Source organism: Anguilla rostrata, chromosome 13 (assembly GCF_018555375.3).
Source record: "Anguilla rostrata isolate EN2019 chromosome 13, ASM1855537v3, whole genome shotgun sequence".
NCBI classification, from domain to species: Eukaryota; Metazoa; Chordata; class Actinopteri; order Anguilliformes; family Anguillidae; genus Anguilla; species Anguilla rostrata.
Genome location: NC_057945.1, coordinates 11,393,870 through 11,413,245, shown reverse-complemented (window position 1 = coordinate 11,413,245; position 19,376 = coordinate 11,393,870). Strand labels below are relative to the sequence as shown.

The window sequence follows — 19,376 nt, the reverse complement described above, 5'->3', positions numbered from 1 at the left end:
TTCTATTTCGATAGTATTTCATACAGCAATAAATATTACAGATATGCTGTTTAAAGAAACAAAAAAACACTACATAGATACTTACACTGTCACAGGAATGCAGGATAACAAACAATAAGCACAATGTGGTTTCTTGCATCATTTTAAGTACAAAGTAGCACAATAAAAGCGTAGAAGCAGCCAATTAATCGGTAGCTTTTAAAATGGTCTCCTGGCTCTCATGCGGCGTCAATAAAAATGCTTGCTAAGGTCAGTATTCTGTCATACAATCGCAAAAAGTACCCATTCTTCAAAATAAGAAACTATTAATTAAATTTACATTTGCATACATGATAACTTGATATCTTACCTCGTGCTCTAAAGTTGGGTTTGCTGGTAATGGCCATGAACACATTTCATGCACTGTTTTGCCCCTTCATGTACCACCGCGCGCTATAGTCCAGAGACCTGACCTAGAGAATTGGTTGCACTTTAGATTTCCCGGGTTTACTGGCTAACACGTGGCCGCAACGTCACATGGGGATCAGTACCTCGGACAGTGGCGTCTGCCAATGCGCAGCTAAACGGCGGATCTTTTTTCCACACCGAGAGACCAAGGGAGAAAAAAATCATAACAGGAAAACGTTGGGGGGGCAAACAACATTGATAAACATTTTTTAACGGTTCAATTAGCATGCTAATCCGAAACAAAGCGCTGCATTTGTCCGTCTTCAAGATGCACGTCGGTGAGACAACGGGGTTCATACTAATATTTCTATGACTGCTATTCCAAATATTATCGCTATCATCGTTATTATTATATAAATTAGCACAATTCGTTTGATGTATATCACATCGGTGCCACCATGTCTCTCTGATAGAAGAATTCGCTGCATCCTTTTTTCTTTCTTTTTTTTTTTTTTTTGGGGTGCAACATCTTTCCGTTACATGTTGTGCAGGAACCGTTGCAGAAGGGAAAAAATCAGCATGGATATTCGATGGGAAAAGGATGTTTGTTTTTATGCTCGTTTTCGCCGTCGTAACCAATGCGATTTAAAATGCGAATACGTTGGATTATAAATCGGATCTCGGTGGTGTTCAGAGGGGGGACAGTTTGGGACATATTCTCAATATTTCAACCAAAAAATGTTCTGTAAAGAAAAGAGAAAACACCATGGTCTGGTAGCCGGGATGGCATTGAGGGACAAACAAAAGAGAGACGATTTGAATTACGTTTAATTCTAGCTCGACTTTGATTTTTCTTTATCATTTTGGATTATGTTTACGGACACGACACCCATATTCGGAAATTTGGATTGGTTGATGTCGCGGTGTCTTCTGATTTTATAAATGTCATTTTACGGGATCTTTGTTTCTCTTTAGCTCTCTCGCTCCCTCTTTCCCTGTCTCCTGCTTTTGATAGAATACTGAATTTTCGTTGCAAACCTTGGGCAGCACGCTTAAAAACACGGTTTGCAGCGTAGCCACAGCTCTTAAATATTAATAAGAAGGCCGATTGTTATATTATTGCTGTTTAATTCGCTGATCGCTCCTTAAAGCATCTCCAGTGTTTCTTGTATCGGCATTCGATGAATACTGAAAGAGCTTCTGTCCCTTCACGGGAAGAGAAAGCCTTTCATCCGCATTTGTTAATGTACACATGCAATTAGAGGGAAATAATAACAGCGAACGTTTTCCTCTATCATATTTTCATTTTTGACCGTTTATTAGCTGAGTGTTTTCATTGATTGGCATAGCCTATTTTGGCTCTGATTTCTAGGTTTTGATATCGTAGTCCAATAGCGTACCCTATATCCGATCCCATAACCGTATTATTAACAATTACAATCCTACTGATTATATGTATTATGGTAGCCAGATAATAAGCAGTGGGTTTGTAAAATCTGAATCCGGGATGCTACGTTTATCCCATACCTGAAATTGATGGGTGTTTTTCACTCTACATCTGGATATGCTTATGTAGTAAACGATGTTTAAGTATCGGATCCGCATGTTTTTCAACGAACTGAAGGTACTGGTTTTGATGCGGTCCGGTTCTAGACGGGCCGACTCAGACACCGACGCAGACAGACGAACGAGCATGAGAGGGCTCGGGGTGGGCGGTTGTGGTTGGCCGGCCTTTGATTGCTCTTCCCGGGACGATGAAGAGGAGTACTACGGGACGGACCCGCGGCCACGGAGTCTGGCTTTTGAGGAGAAGGACGCCAAGGTGCAGGCGGGCCTGGACGCGGTATCACTCACGAGCAGCATGGACAGCGGCATGCGCTCACCGCAATGTCGGATCTGCTTTCAGGGACCTGAGCAGGTAACGTTCCGGTATCCCGTGCTACACGATTCCCTTCCGTCTGTGCCGCCCTCCAATCGCTGTGCTGAACTTCGCGTTTATTTAGATGTTCCCTGGCGTCATTGTTTCATCCAAATATCCAGAATATTTGGATTCTTATAGTGATCTATTCGGTTAATATCGATATCGCTCGCGGTACGTGCCAGCCAAATACATAGGACGAGCCCAAATACTGTCCGTGGACTGAGACACAAATAAACCACAGGCCCTGTTGTTTTGCCCCGCTAGTCAAATAGAGTTTACTGTCTATACCATAGTATAGAACATATTTATCTCCATTATTAATTTAATATTTTAATACAAGCCGTCTTTGTTGTTTGTTAATACATCCGGTAAGAGTTACTACCGTTACTATTTGGTCAAAACTGGACAAAAACTTGCGTTTTCAGTCCAATTTACATTACATTACATTACAGGCATTTGGCAGACGCTCTTATTCAGAACGACGTACAACAAAGTCTATAACCATAACCAATTTAACGACAAAACCATATTGATTCTGAAATTATACACTGAGGTTGATGGCTCGTTGAGTGGGAAAGTTCAGGCTTTATGTCACATGGTATACACATGGTAGGCTATTCAAGATGCTAAAGGGAGACCATACGCTTGGTACATGCTCGAAGGTGTTAAAGGATACCCAGAAATCATGAACTTTCATTTATCGAAAATGAGTGGATTTAAACAAAACTGTAAACAGAAGGCCTCAAGGTCCCAACGGGGCATTAACTGGTACCCCGAAACTAAAATTGTTACGGTACACATACATCTGACAAAATTGTTAACTTAAATATAAAAATAATAAGAGCTATATGTGTTGCCACGAGTCTGCCGTAAAAATAAACTTGGTAGCTAACGTACAAAAACCTGACCTTAATTTGGTGTAGATTTTGTGGTTAACAGGCAAAGGCTGAAACCGATTTAGCGAATTTAGCCTAAAAGGCGCTCAACTTCATACTCATCTATAAAGACTACAAATGCAATGCTATCTCACCAAACTTTACCCCTTAGTTGAAAGATTTTGAGAGTGTGCACCAGACAGGAAAATTGCCTTGTGTCACATGGCGTGGCTGCCATATTGAATCGTTCTTCGTTTCAGGCAAAACATAAAATCCCCTTTTACTGTAGGTGGGAAAGGATAAGGAAAGGAAACGAGCCGCCCAGTCAGGCTATACCAGAGACTTTTTCTGCAACACGTACATCCTTCAAATACAAGTATATTAAAAAAAAAAAAAAAAAGAATTTGATAATTTGATGACGTTTCCATTTTGTGTTTTACTTTATTAAGATGCTTGTGGTGAGCTAAAAGTTTGATCACTCCACTCCGGTACTCTTGTTTGTCCCATTTTACCAAGCAGACAATAATGCACCTCATCACAGATTATAGGATTCACTGATTATACAAAACACGTCACATAAAACACCTCACAGGCTGTGCCCTCAGATATAAGTAAAACCTTTCTAATTGTAATACCAATAATACGGTCCAGAGTATATGCTTACAGTATGTCACTGAAATATTTGCTCACTTGCGCACGCACACATATATATATTTAAATGAGTTAAATTGGCATCTCTATTGTGTGAGTGTGCGTGCTTATGAAGAGGTGAGAAGTGGGAGGAGGAACTCTGTGCTCATGTTTGAGGGTATCTGATGGTCTGTTACTGAGCTGAACAGGATTGTTTAGATGCTGTTTGGAGCATTTGGAGTTAAGTCGCAGCCGAGCACTCCCCTTTTCCAATGATCCATGCGGCAATTATTGTAACGATGCAACAGGGATTGTAATGTGCATGAACCCATCAAGAACTTCGGGTGGTGATGCATCTAGGAAAAGTCACATTAGGATATATTTTTTATTTATTTATTTTATGTTGTTTTTATTTTTATTTTTTTAAACCTGGCTGCAAAAATGATGTTGCGGTGAAGTAATGTGGAGAGGAGTTCATGCAGAAGTGTGTGGAGTAATAGTGGGTCTTTAACACCCTGAGATCTGGCAGAAAGAAAGGTTAAGTAATTAAATTCTTTTACGTAATACGAGTGTCTTGAATGACAAAAACATGTTGCAGTGAAAATATTTTCAAATGTATAATTTATTCAAGTTTTATTTAATGTCCCTTGAAGTGTAGGTTTCAGCATAGTGAAATATGTGGCTCTTGAGATTAAGACCAGATACTCATGTCCCCTACAGGGGACAAAAATGAACTGCCGAGCCACAGGAAGTTAAAGTGGCACCTTCGGGACGCCGCTGACCCCATCTAAACCGCACGACCGTGCGCCTCTCTTTCCACCGAGAGCGTACATCCTGTTATAATAAGACCTCGTTAGGCAACACAGTGAGACACATAACTTTGAACTTTGGTTTAATTAGACACCATTAACTCCACCCAACTGTCCTTTAAAATGTAGATTGGGGTCTCGCTTGTGCAATGAGCCTATAAGGAGAAGAATTAGGTGAGATTGGGTGACAGAATTGCAGGCTGAGCGGGGTGCGCATTTTGCCTAAATGCAAGATTCCAAAGCACTGTCCCACACTAATGAAGCCCTTATTGTGATGCATCATCAGGAATGGAAAGTGATTGAAATGTCGATGAGAGACGACCAAGGCACCAGTGTTTCAGCCTTCATCAGGGCCTACGGTGAACTGAGCTGTGTTTACTGACCCCAGGTGTTAATACCTTGAGCTCTGAGTGCTGCCCACGACAGCGACCCACCCCAGCACGAATGCCAGTGCGGGCTGGCGCTGGGCCAAAAAGCGAGGTGCAAATTCAGTGCGTCGTTATTATTTTTGCAGGCCGGCGGTGGGTGACACAGGAGCGTTAACGCGCTCGGGTCGGGGGAACGAGGCCGAGCGTCCGGCACGGCGAGGCCCCCTGACGAAGAGAACGAGACGGCGTGGCGTTCGTGCGAAAGCTCCTCTTTCTTTCGGGCTGTTACCCGGGCGCCCGTGTGTCGCGCACTCGCACCGCGGGCAGTCCCTGGCGCTCTCCCGTCGTTAGGGAACGTGGGGCGTGCGGGAGCCACAGCTCGCCAGCCACGTGCCCGCCTCCGCTCGCTCACAGGGGCTGTGCCCGCCCCCACTCGCTCACAGGGGCTGTGCCCGCCTCCGCTCGCTCACAGGGGCTGTGCCCGCCTCCGCTCACTCACAGGGGCTGTGCCCACCTCCGCTCGCTCACAGGGGCTGTGCCCGCCTCCACTCGCTCACAGGTGCTGTGCCCGCCTCTGCTCGCTCACAGGTGCTGTGCCCGCCTCTGCTCGCTCACAGGTGCTGTGCCCGCCTCTGCTCGCTCACAGGTGCTGTGCCCGCCTCCGCTCGCTCACAGGTGCTGGCCCGCCTCCGCTCGCACAGGGGCTGTGCCGTCCTCCGTCGCTCACAGGTGCTGTGCCATCCGCTCGCTCACAGGGCTGTGCCTGTCTCTCCGTCGTCAGGTGGCGTGCCGCTCACGCTCGCTCACAGTGCTGTGCCCGCCTCCGCTCGCTCACAGGTGCTGTGCCCGCCTCTCCTGCTCACAGGTGCTGTGCCCGCCTCCGCTCGCTCACAGGGCTGTGCTCGCCTTTGTCACTCACAGGTGCTGTGCCCCCTCCGCTCGCTCACAGGGGCTGTGCCCGCCTCCACTCGCTCACAGGGGCTGTGCCCGCCTCCGCTCGCTCACAGGGGCTGTGCCCGCCTCCGCTCACTCACAGGGGCTGTGCCCGCCTCCGCTCGCTCACAGGTGCTATGCATGTCCTCCAGTCCTCCCAGTTCGCAACGCGGCAACGGTCCTGCAGTTCTTCCTCAGTTCTCTCTTTTTCCTGGGGGGGGGGGGTGTCACTATGTCTGCTGGGCGGGGCGCTCTTTATTTCAGAGGGGTTGTGACCATATTTGAACATTTCTGATACGGGATTGCGCAATTCTCATCCATGAGCAGATACAGGCCTGAATCAGGACCTTTTCAGCGCTACATTATAGCACCAGACAATACGTTATTACGTTCTCTGCGTGTTCGAATACAGGCTGAGGCGAGGACATCTTGGGTGACTTAGAATTCACACCATCAGTGCTGCACCGGTATTGTTAGAGAGGAGTTATGATGACCTATTTCCATATTTATATATTTATGGAAATAATAATAAAATAAGGCTAAGTCTCTTCCCATGCACAGCCAGCCTGCAGCGCAGACAGCGTGTGAGTGGGGCAGAGATGTGTGGTGGTAACCTTACTCCTGCCGTTTGCATAAGTAATGACGTACAGGCAGAGCGGTGGGTGTGACTCTGGCCCCAGCCCAAGGTTTGAAAACAACACATGCAGAGAGAGAGCTCTCCAGGACTGGATCGGTTAACCTTGGGATGGAGTTAATTGATGCAGCCTTCTTTTTTGTTGTTGTTGTTTTTTTTGTTTGTTTTTTTTTTGACTCCACCCAATTCGAAATGCTGTAAATTGCACCGCCGAACGCAGACGGTATTTTCCTCTCTGACACAGTCTGGGCTGGGGAAGCGATTTACGGCACTTTGACGGAGAGGTGCTCCGCCCGCCCGTACGTGCATGTGCCCGAGCCCCGACCGCAAGGAGCTGGTGGAATCGGAGAGAGAGAGGGAGAGAGCGCACAGGAGATAGTGGGAGAGAGTAAAAGGGAAACAGAGTGGGGGAGGGGAGAGACACAAAGAGAGAGAGAGAGAGAGACTGGAAGGAACAATCAGAAGCAAACAAAGGAAAAGGAGAAAGTGAAGGAAAGATACCCTTTTTGGCTGAGGATGTCTGTGTTTTTCATGCATGTCTACCGTGCACCTCATGTTTTTGGTATAGCTATCATTACCATGCTAAATCAGTAGTGCTGGGCATCTTTTTGTTTTCATTTGGCTCCCAACCAGGGCTGGTCATATCCAATTCCCATCCCAATTTGGAATGGCCAATCGCCTGCGACCGCAGCGACATACATGCACAAACTCCACTGCTGATTCGTGAAAGTGCAGACATTTGCAGTTCTCCTCCGAAACACATGGTGTCGCCAGCTGCTTCTTTTCGCACCGCAGACTACTGCTAGAGCAGAGTCGGAGGACGACCTTCAAAGTGCACTTTGACTGCAGTCTAAGGGTGCTTGATCAACCAGCAGGGGTCGCTAGATAGCGACGAACGCAGAACCCTGTCTGACTCGAATCCTCCCATTCCCTGGGCGATGCCAATTGCGCATCGCCTTATGGTGCTAGCAGCCACGGTTGGCACTGACTGGCAGGGTCTGGATTCGATCCGAGGTCGTGAGGCTCATCCGTGCACCACAGCGTGGTGCCTAAACCGCAACCCAATCCTGGACATCTTGTGTCTACTGACTCACAGGCAACCCCTACTGATTTAGTCCAATTTCCTCCTCGGTGGATTAGATTCATGTTGTACATTATAACTGTGGAGGAGGGCGGTACTAAATGTTTATTTCTTGTCTGAACTAGACCGTGAACTGCCTTCAACAGATCGAGAGCAAGCAACCGAATTTCAAGGCTATATTTAGCCCCATCTAAGCCTAGGATTTGGGTTGATACTTTCACACCAAAACGTGAAGGTGCCTCATATAGTTTGAGCCAAAGTCCTTTTTTCGTAAGCTTTTTTTGAAAGCTCCGATACTGTCACAAATGTGATATAATGAATTGTACAATTGATGTAATGATTCTGTAACTCTGTATGACAAAGTGCAATGTTGGTCAGTGTACTGGTATTGGCATTTAAAACTAGATGCCAGCACAAACTCTTAATCCATGTTAATATGAAGTATTAGAGGTACAGCTTCTAAAGGAATTGTAGTTCAAGAGGTTAATTCATTTGTTATGAATTAAATATGAAAATAGTATGCCAGTGTGCAATATATTCCAATCTCAGAGTAACTACACACAACAAAGTTAATTAGTCTGCATTGCAACAATGGGCAACGTGCAATGAAACCCAGCCCTCCAGAATTTTTTGCATCCTCAATTAGCATGAGCAAAAAATGCTGGATAACATTGACTATATTGTTTATGAAATGTTATCTATGCTCAGCAATAGGAGAAAATGATATACTTTTATTGTGAAGATAAAACTATATGCCAGATGCAATCAACTTCTGCAATTTTCTAACTGTGATCCTTGGAGAAACAGTTGAAACCTTCTTGATAAATATGTTCCCTCTCTGTTCTCCTTTTCAGTGTTCTTGAACGTATTATAATGAATTGGATATAAACTCAGACAAAATGCTTTTGCGCTAAAATGTAATCAGTTCAGAGGGAAAGAAATAAACAGAAGGGGGGTATATGTATAGCATTCTGATTTCTTACGAGAATGTACGGCATTCTGATATTTCATATCAGAACCTGACCGATGATTTTGGGACTGTTGAGGCTATCGTGTGATAAGTCACCCATTTCAGTTCGCTCGGTTCCATGCACTTCCCGACCAGCGGCTGTGGACACGTCTCGTTCAGGGGAAGATGGCATTTCAGCCGTCATGGCCGAGAAGAGAAGCGAGGCACCTGAAGGCCTTTTTCTGTCTCCTCTCTCTCTCTCTCTCTCTCTCTCTCTGCGGTCACCTGCTGTTAAACTATTCAGCGGGTGATGAGGTCACCTCCCCAGGGCTCGCCGGTCTGTGTCGGCGAGCGCAATTAGCCGCCTCGTCCGGCTCGGCGGAGCTCGGGGGGCTCGGCCCGCCCGGTGGGCGTCGGCGTCCGGCGGAGCGCCGCGGCATCGACCCGCGCAAACCGCGAACGAGAAAGCGCGTCGAATTCGGGCGCGGCCGCCAGCGCCGCCTCGCTTCGACGCGCCAAACCGCTGCGCCCCCGTCTGCTCACGGACGCCCCCCCCCCCCCCCCCTCGTCTCCGTCCGTGAGGCCCCTCCCGACCGCTGCTGACGGGGTGGAGGCGGACAGAAAGTTTCCCCCTCGGCCATTAGGGCACGTGACGCCGCGGGGACGCAGGAGCGGCTCTCAGCCGTCGGGCGAACGCGGTGCTGCCAGGGCAGGCTCAGCGGCGTAGCGGCTCAGTACCCGAAACGCGCCGACGCCGTTTGCCCGCCGCGTCCCGCGACGGCGACCGCCCCGTCGTTTGTTTATCTTACGGCTGCGCGTAGCGGTGGGCCGCTCGCATCGCCGTGACGTCAGCTGGGCAGAACACTCGGAGGCAGGCGAGAAAATGTGCGCGCTGACTCACCAGTGCTCCTCCTCCTCCCTCTCTCCCTCCCTCCCTCCCTCCCTCTCCCCCTCCCTCTCTCCCTCTCCCCTCTGTATCATGCAGGCCTTTGGACATCACACCCGCACACATGCATGTTACGCACTTGCGCACATTCGCGTTCACGCATGCACTCGGACACGCAATAGCGCGCATGCAAATGCACACGCACGATAAGGGAGGAGAGGGATTTAACAAAACCCACAACAGAACGGAGTATCCAGAAAGCGGGGGAGTAGCGATGGAAAGAAATAGCATTGTAATGTGTGTGCGCGAGAGACGGAGAAACAGAGAGAGCGCAGGCGAGCCTTCGTACATCAGGTGTTTACAGGACAAATGAGCAAATATCTGGAATCGCTATTCTTCTGACAGTGACACAATCTGGAAAAACATCCACGCCTTCTCTATCCTCACTGTGGCTTTCTGGAAAGATGCTGCATTCTGCTTCCCCAATAGCATTTAATCACCCTCACTTGCACACTGTATCGCTTTTCCTTTGAAGTATACTAGACACTGTAGATTACAGGAGCAATTTTGCAGCATTTAGCCCCGCTTGGGGCTTTCACTAGACGTAGATCTGGGTCAACAGTTTTCAGCGGTGACAGAGGTGTTGATTTGATGTTATCGTAAGGAATCCATAAAGAATCAGAAAAGTAAATCCATACGCAGAACTGCGGTTACATCTATTGAAGATCGCTGAGAAAAAAATATTCATCCTCTGATCGTAATTTCCGTCTCTCCGGTTTTTCTCATTCTTTCAGCAGATAGAAAGTGACTTCCCGAAACAGCAGATCAAAGAACTGAGCGGTCAGGGTGTGATTTAGCGCTGCCTCCTCGTTTAAGTGAATTATCTGCCAATCTTGCCTGTGGCTGCATTAAAACATGGACAGTGCAAGAGCATAAGGAGCATATGAGAACATAGGAATGCATAAGCTCTGGAAATTCAGTCAGTCTAGGCTTGTTCTTTACCTGCAGTCTATATTAGTATTCCAGCTTCCTGTTGACCTTTTGTACTGGTACAGCACAAGGTCTAGATCACGGGTGTCTTATTCGCAAACGGCCAATGTGGGTGTCTTAGTGCTGGACTAAAAACAAAAAACCTGCACCAACATCGGCCCTTTTTGAATAATATTGGACAGCCTGATGGATTGACTATTAATCATCTTAAAATTTCAATTTTTGACTTGACTTGAACCACAAAGAATCTCCAGCACCAAACTGCCTCTCGCAACATGACTCCTCGGGGAGGGGCAGAACAGCTGGACACAGATGAGAAAATCCCAGTTTTCATCAGAATTTTATTTGTAGAGCGAGTTCTTTAAATAAACAACAAACAAATAAAAACAGACAACAAAACAAATCCCTATCTTTCTCGATCTCGCTCTCACTCCCTCTCCCTCTGTGTGTGCAGATTCTGGTGTCAGACACATGCTGTGGAAAGAAGCACAGTTTTTAGCCCTGGGCTGATTAGGTAACACAACCCAGGTGTGTGTGTGCCCAGCCAATCAGTAGGCCTGGCCCCAGACTGCCCTGATTCCCTCTTCTGGACCGAGCCCTGCCATGCGGATGCCACGAGGTGCATTCAGATTGGCTGAAGGGGGGATTTAAAGTGAAATGATACACAGAATTGTGGCAGTTAGTCCATGTATAGTCTGAAGAGATGAGTCTTCAGACCACGGCAGAAGATGGATAGTGAGGGAGAGGGCTTGATGTTGTGATGATGTCTGCATTTGCACCAGCTGCTTAACCATTAGTCTCTGTCAACGAGATGTCTCCATCACCAGAGTATTCTTTTCTGGGCACAGGGAATGAAAAAGGTTTGGTTTTCACCAGTGTTTTATTTGTAGAGAGAACAACTTCTTTAAACAAGCAACAAGCAAACAAAAATGATCACCTTTTACCTTCTTGGATTCTGGGAAGAAATGAACTCTCTTTCTCTCTTTCTTTCTGCATGAGGACTCAGACTCCTACTGTGACAAAAGCACACTTTTTAGCCCTGGGCTGATTAGGTAACACAACCCAGGTGTGTGTGTGCCCAATTAAACACTAGGTGTGACCACAAATTGCCCCGGTTTCCGATTCCAAACTGAGCCCTGCCACATTCTTCCTACCTTCTCTGTCTGTTACCTGTTTAAACTCAGAAACTTCAACAAAAACAGGGGATGCACTGAAGAACATGGAAATGAAGTTATGCAGCATTTCAGCTTGACAAATTATAAAAAAAGAATTTGATAGGTTGTGGAAAATTCTTTTTCTAGTGTTTTCAAGGCTCATAAAAGAAGTAGGTCAGAATCATTGTGAAAATATTGGTACAACATTGTTATTCATGACATTCTTACACAACCTCAACAAAACTTTACGATAGATATTTGTAATAGTGGGTTAATAAAACAATGCTTGAACATAATAGTACAGAAGTAGCATAACCTTGGTTGGCCTATAGTCTCCAAGGAATTAATTAATTCAGTAGATATGTCAAAAAAGACATATATCTGCCAGTCAGAGGTTAGTTACATTGTGAGTGTTTGTACAAACAGGAATGTTTGTATTTATGTTTGAGTTTGGCTGTTGGAGATTTGACAGAATTTCTAGGCAAATATCGGCTTTGAATGTAGGTCATGGTACCGTCTCTCTCTCTCTCTCTCTCTCTCTCTATCCCTCTCTCCCACTCTTGCACTGCTTAATTTCTTTCTGTCTCTCAATTTCAGCCCTCTCACCTGTCTGTCTCTTGGGTCTGACCACCTGCTCTCTCGCAGATGCACTCACATCTGTCTGTGCGATTAGCAGGCTTTGTGCGCAGCAGGTGCTGTGCCTCAGTGCCACAGGTAAAAGGTGGGGGAATCTTACCTCCGGCAAATCAAAAACAAATGGGGCGGAGCCTGTGGCGTGGTGGCCCCAGAAGCTGCAGATGGTGGCATTTGTCATTTTGAGAAATGGGGGTCACTGTCTCCATATTCCTTGTGCTGTACCTTCTTTTATGTTTTTCCACAGCTTCCCTTCTTACCTATCTCATCCTCTGCCTCTGTTCAATTGATCTTCCTCCATTAGCTTGATCAAACATCATTTGTATGGCAAAAAGCATTCACAAGACAAGCAACTGTACAGTAGCTCAGAAGAAAAAACAGAAATTGTGATTCTGAAGAGTGAAATGAAAAGCTCAAAACAGAATTTGTTATTAAGATAATGTCACCTGAGTTTTTCTAAGCCACTTAACAGCTTTTTCTCACTCTATTACCATTTATCACAGTATGGGGTAAAAACCTTCAGAATATACTGAAGTAGATTTGGCTCAACACGGATACAGCTCCATATAATTGTTTATGCTTTACTTTTCAGCAGTGAAACTTTTCATGCCACATTTTACATACTGTATTTGTACTGCTGTTGTTGTGTGTGGGCATTGCACCAGGAATAATGGACTTGATACAGCTAGTTGGTGCTGTGGAGCAGTTCATATCATTTTCGTCTCTACATCCAGGGGCCATAGAATGTACATGGACGCACTGATTCCAGATCAGTTTTAACTTTTGGTAGTGTCGAGGATGATAATAAAGATCGGCCCGGGTGAAAAGTCAGCAGAATATGCTACGGGTCTAGGTTTTCACCTGTACTGTAGACATTTTCTATATTATTTTTATATATATTTATATATTTTCTTACATCTGATGTATGTACCTTGTATAACATCATCTCAGAGTCTATTTATTTTGAGTGTATTCACCATAATGAACCTTCATATTGTTTTTTTAGAACTTTCATGCCTTTTTTTTTTTTTTGCATTTTCCCCTTATTTTCTCAGAGACATACAAATATGATTAGTCACACTGAGCCAGTCACATTTGTAGGCCTGTTCCCCTTCAGCGTACTTCACCAGTTCAGTGGGGTGCAGACTGGCGCGCGCGTGTGCGGTTCAGACATCAGTGGCTCCGCACAAATGGGGGAACCAGCAGGCGGTCTCAGTGTGTAAATGGGCTGGCTGATCAAATTAAGTGATCAAGGCCACTTGGGTCTTTGTGAGACAGCCCGAAACTACAATATGAGCTGTGCTGGGTACAGCGTTAGCACAGAACCCAATTATACGTATTGTTACTTTATGGCGCGTCGTCCCCACAACGAGAGGGATTATAAACCTCGTAGCCTTACAGCTGAATGGCTGCTCTGCTCTTCCTGTGGACATATAAGCTTCATTTTGTCTTGAATTTATTTGGGTTTTTTTTTTTTTCTACATGTGCCTTTCAGTGTTCCTTCTAATCAAATCTGATAACAGGGGAAAACCTGACTGAATATTTCAAAGGAGTTATTTTGTTTATGAGGTATGCTCAAAAATAAAGAGTCGGTGCTGTGCTTCTCTAAAGAAACACAAGGTCCTCGACACAGCGCACAAATATGTCACGTGGGACCCCCATCTGAGGCTCTCATTCTTAATGCCGCGATGTGCCCTTGTATCTGGACTTAGTCTGGCCTCGGTGCCAGTGCCTGTGGACGAATAACAAGGGAGTACAGTCTCATAAATGTTCATACATTAGTAACATAATATATTTTCTTGGAAAAACTAATTTTTATTCATTTTTAAAAAAATTTTTTTTAATTCAGCCAAGCGGTTGGCAAGGCAGCTGTGAAAATGCTGGCCATGTTTTGCCAGACCAGACGACCATGAGATATGAAGTGTCATCTGCGTTATTTAAAAGCTGACCACAATGAGTTCCATAAAACAAACGCCCGTGATGGTGGTTCAGCTCCAGGAACTCATTCGCTTTCTGAATATCAATTTCATTCTGTGGGCAGCCGCTGTCGCGTCCTCCTGGTTTAATCACACCACATCTTTATGACCACTGAACCCCGCAGTTTGTCTGCTATTACAGAGCGCAAAAGCACCTGTGAGGGAGGCGATGATAAATTAAAGTACAGCAGACACGGTTCCCTAAATCTGTTCTGTACTCCTGCAAATACTGATCACCATGAATGATCGCTATGAATAATGTTCCTGTTATTTTGTTGCCAACGAGACAGAGAAAAAGGTCTCCAGGTTTCCCACAGAAGTCACTTCTTATGGACAGAGATACTTTTTCCATTCTCTCGTTTTGTTTTGCTCACGTCAGTAGCATGAGGGGATATAAATGGAAATGAGTGAAAAGCAAATTCCGCACAGACGTTAGGAAGCATTTTTTCCTCAAAGAGAGTATAGTCAATGTGTGGAATGGCCTGCCAGGTCATGTAGTTGAGGCAGAAACTCTGGGGGTTTTCAAGACCAGGCTTGATAGGGTGTTTGATTCTATCTAGCCTGTAGGTAATCAGAGCACTATGTACAATTTAGCCTGGAAAATAGTCAGGATTGTTGGGCTGAATGGCCTGTTTTTGTCATTATGTTATTTTATCTTGTGTTGTGTTGTCTTGTGTTATGTTATGTTATGTTAGATGGATAAAATGTATATTTGGATTAAGATTTTAATTACTTCATCAAGAAGAAATAGAATCTGGTGAATATGCAAACACTGCTGTAAAGATGTTTTATATTTGGCAAACAATGCCAGGTTGGCACCACTGTGCTTTTTCTCCATGACTTCAGCCAGGATTTAAACATCACTTGTTCTACTTTTTTATTAAAAAACAAAAAAGAACAAAGGTGTTCTTTTTTCCCCGCAAACACAGTTTAGCAAGTTAATTTTGGTGATTGTTGAACTTGCCAAATTGTATCTGTGAAGAAAAAAGAAACGCATGTACTTATTCATGAGCCAGCATTGCAGACAAACGATGGTAACGTCCGTACCTTTGTGTTTACATGTAAAGTCAGTGTAGTTTTACCCCTTATTGAAGCTGTTCAAATTCAGGTGAAACTCTGAAGTGGGTGTATGACTGTGACCCAATACACTATTTCCAAGCTCAAAATTCTGTTGTGAATTTGGGTTTGTGTGCCATTGGTACATACCAGTAAAAAGAACTGAACCTAACCGTGTAATATGGGAATGCATTGCCATTTTTGCTTGCATTCGTTTATGTTATTTAAATAAAATCATAGGTTTTACCATAACTATTAATGTATTATTTATTCATTCATTCATTTATTTTGTGAATTCATGGTGACTGTCTATCGCAGTGGCTCAGTGGCTACAAACTGTTGCCAGACATGTAATTACATGTTTTTGTTTTATGTCATTTATCAGTTAAGTAGCCATTTTTCATTCATTTCCATTCATGTCTTCTACAAAGGGTCATTATACAAATGTGAATCTTTAGGCATATGCATTACCTGTGCTACCCCACAATTATGCAACTATGGATTACTATTACTATATTATTTAAAGTATTAAAGCATTATGCCAGCAGCCATACCTCCATGCACTCTGCTCCTGCCGTATGGCTGAAGCTAAGCAGGTGTGGGCTTGGTTAGTACTTGGATGGGAGACCACCAGGGAATACTGAGTTGCTGCTGGAAGTGGTGTTAGTGGGCCAGCAGCGGGCAATCTTCCCTCTGGTCAAATAAACCCCAAACCCCAAACACAGTGACGGGGACACTGTGCTGCAGGAGATGCTGTCTTTCGGATGAGACATTAAACCGAGGTTCTGACTCACTGTGGTCATTAAAGATCCCATGACACTTATCGCTAAGAGTAGGGGGTGTCCTGGCTAAATCCCAGATCTGGCGCTCGCGAACTTGCCACCAAAAACCATCCCCAGATTTAATTGGCTAAATAAAATGTTCTCTCCCTCTCCACCTTCGCTAATGTGTGGTGAGCTTTCTGGCGCAAAATGGCTGCCGTGCATCACCCAGGTGGGTGCTACACATTGGTGGTGGGTGAGGTGAGTTCCCCTTCACTGTAAAGCACTTTGAGCATTCAGAAAAGTGCTATATAAATGTAAGGATATTCTATTCTATATATATATATAAAATTTTGCTGATCTCTTTCTCTCTCTCTCTCTCTCTCTCTCTCAATTTAGTTTAATTTAATTTCAATTTGCTTCAATTTTCAATACACAGAAACCTGGAAACCACATATACAACAAGCAAAACGTACAACCCATAACTCAATAATAATAATAATAATAATAAGAAGAAGAAGAAGAAGAATAATAATAACAACAACAATAATAATTGCAATAATAATAATAACAGCAACAACAATGATAACAATAATAAACATGTTCACATAATGTAAAAAAACAATTAACATTAATTAAGGTGTGAAGAACATTTATTGTTATATAAACAAATATGTGACTGTATAGTATACATTTTAAAAAATAAAAAAGAGTAAGATAGATTAAGTTACCTTTTTTAACAGGGTCAACAAATAATAATTGTAAATAATATATTTTCAACTATAAATATTTGATTTCGAGTGTGTTTGCTTTATGTCTCTTGCTCTCTCTCTCTGTCTGGATAAAGTGGTGATAATATTGTAATGAAATGAAGCCAAGTGAGAACCTTATACTAGTGATCTTAGCAAAACTTGAGCTGGCCAACAAGCTCAGTTCAAAGCATCTGGTGTAGCGCTCGCATGAATAATGAATAAAATAATAAATATAAAAGAGTGAAATCTCTGAGTGGAATTTACTGTACGCCTGCTCTGAGAGGGCAAGAATCCATCAGAGTTTTGAATCCCCGGTGACATTTACCAATAACTTAGAAGGATTTTGGATGTTTGGCTGTTTCAAAGCCGCTAAGCTGACAGGAGCCAAATTGACAGCAACGCAGGGCTTCCAAAACACATATTTTCAATAGCATACCATAGAAGCTGTTGTAATTCTATATTCCCAGATAGCCTTTCCTGTTTGGGAACTAATGCGTACAATACACTCTTGCACTGGATAGTATGTTCTAATACCGTAAAATACCCAAGAGCAGAATAGAACAGAACTGTTTACATAACTTTGCCATGTACTTTGACCTTTATGTATATTGAGTACATTTATAAAACTTCCTGAAGTATTTCAAGTGGGAAATAAATATCTATTGTAAAATGTCTTATTTGTTAGATATACTGTAAAAAAAATTCACGCTTCATAACATTTATGCAAATAATCCTCATCCTTGATTTCCTCTCTTTCTTTTGGATGATGCATAAGTACTCTCACATTGCAAGGGAACATTGTCACATGGTCTCTGTGAATGACCAGCTGGCCTAATGTGACAATGCGTGCTACAATTTTTAGTCTCCCAAAAACACATATGGAATTTCTGCACGTACTTTGTGTACTTGACCATGGAAAAAGTGTTACATCAGCCATCTAAGTAGTTTTTAAATATGCCGTTCAGAACAAATAATATTATACAGCAGCAAAGGTGGTGTTGAATATTGCAAATGTAATGTGGTCTGTGAAAGAAAAATGAATTGTCAATTATATGTTTGTCCTATGACTGTTTTTTTCACCCGAAGACAACTCTAATGGGCAACATTTATGCAGCAGTGATGATGATGCTAATGATGCTGATGATATTATTATTATTATTATTATTATTATTATTATTATTACTAACAATAATAATAATAATAATAATAATAATAAATTAACAAATGTATCTCTTTTGCAAACCATTGCATAAGAGGCATGATGAACAATGAACAATAAGGAGTACAATGTAAGACCTTGGCCAGTTCCAGGCCACTCCTGCGTCACACCTTCAGCTAATTCCAGGGGTGTAGTCCCCACCATTGCCCTCAGCACCACGTGTGTTTGTGCCTGCTAGCGTCCGCAGGCTGCGTTTGTGTCCTTAAAATGGGCCCTGTGTCTGACTTCCTCCTGTGTCCTGCAGGGGGAGCTGCTGAGCCCGTGTCGCTGTGACGGCTCAGTGCGCTGCACGCACCAGCCCTGCCTGATTCGCTGGATCAGTGAGCGGGGCTCCTGGAGCTGCGAGCTCTGCTACTTCAAGTACCAAGTGCTGGCAATCAGTACCAAGAATCCACTGCAGGTTTGTTTATTTGTTTATTTGTTAGGATCTCCATTAGCTGTGCCCTAAAGCACAGCTAGTCTTCCTGGGGTCCACATTTAAAAACATACATTAAACATTACAGTCAACACAAATCAGGTAATAGCACCGTAACCAGGCCTTGGTCTGGTATATAGTTTAATGTAGTTTAACATATTTTAAAACGTGTTTGAATAACTGTATACAAAGTGTTTTAACTAGAAGATGTTTGTTTTGATTCTACTAGTAATAGTAGAATCAAAGAAAATTCCAGAAAAAATTATTGCAGGCACAGCAGTGCAAAAGAAGTTTTAATATTCCCCATTTCCCACCCAAAATGGCAGGTCAGATCACTGTAGGCATTTTTCAATGTTGGAACAACTCTGCCAATTGGAGAGGGCTAGTTAACACACTAGCATGCATGTCTTCTGAAAGTGATGCAAGGCCTACATGCACTGACACTTTACTGACCTGCACTGACACTCTCCCTGTGTGCACCGACACTCTGCCGACCTGCACTGACACTCTCCGTGTGTGCACTGACACTCTCTCTATATGCACTGACACTCTAGCGGCTATGTACACTGCCACTCTCTCTGTGTGCACTGACACTTTACCGAACTGCACTGACACTCTCCGTGTGTGCACTGACACTCTCTCTATATGCACTGACACTCTCCGTGTGTGCACTGACACTCTCTCTACATGCACTGACACTTTACTGACCTGCACTGGCACTCTCCCTGTGTGCACCGACACTCTGCCGACCTGCACTGACACTCTCTCTATGTGCACTGACACTCTCTCTGTGTGCACTGACACTCTCTCTATGTGCACTGACACTCTCCCTATGTGCACTGACACTCTCTCTGTGTGCACTGACACTCTCTCTGTGTGCACTGCCACTCTCCCTGTGTGCACTGACACTCTCTCTATGTGCACTGACACTCTCTCTGTGTGCACTG

At 44.1% G+C, this 19,376-nt stretch overlaps 1 protein-coding gene across 1 annotated transcript in view; it reads left to right on the top strand.

Moving 5' to 3' along the window:
* The first annotated feature begins 349 nt into the window (after nucleotides 1–349).
* Nucleotides 350–19,376, top strand: part of LOC135238036 (E3 ubiquitin-protein ligase MARCHF9-like) — a 22,026-nt gene continuing 2,999 nt past the window's right edge. Inside the window, exons 1-2 of the mRNA XM_064305664.1 lie at nucleotides 350–2,305; nucleotides 18,259–18,414. Of these exons, the coding sequence (XP_064161734.1) occupies nucleotides 1,970–2,305; nucleotides 18,259–18,414 (492 nt within the window). The 5' untranslated portion in view covers nucleotides 350–1,969. The remainder of the gene's footprint in view (nucleotides 2,306–18,258; nucleotides 18,415–19,376) is intronic.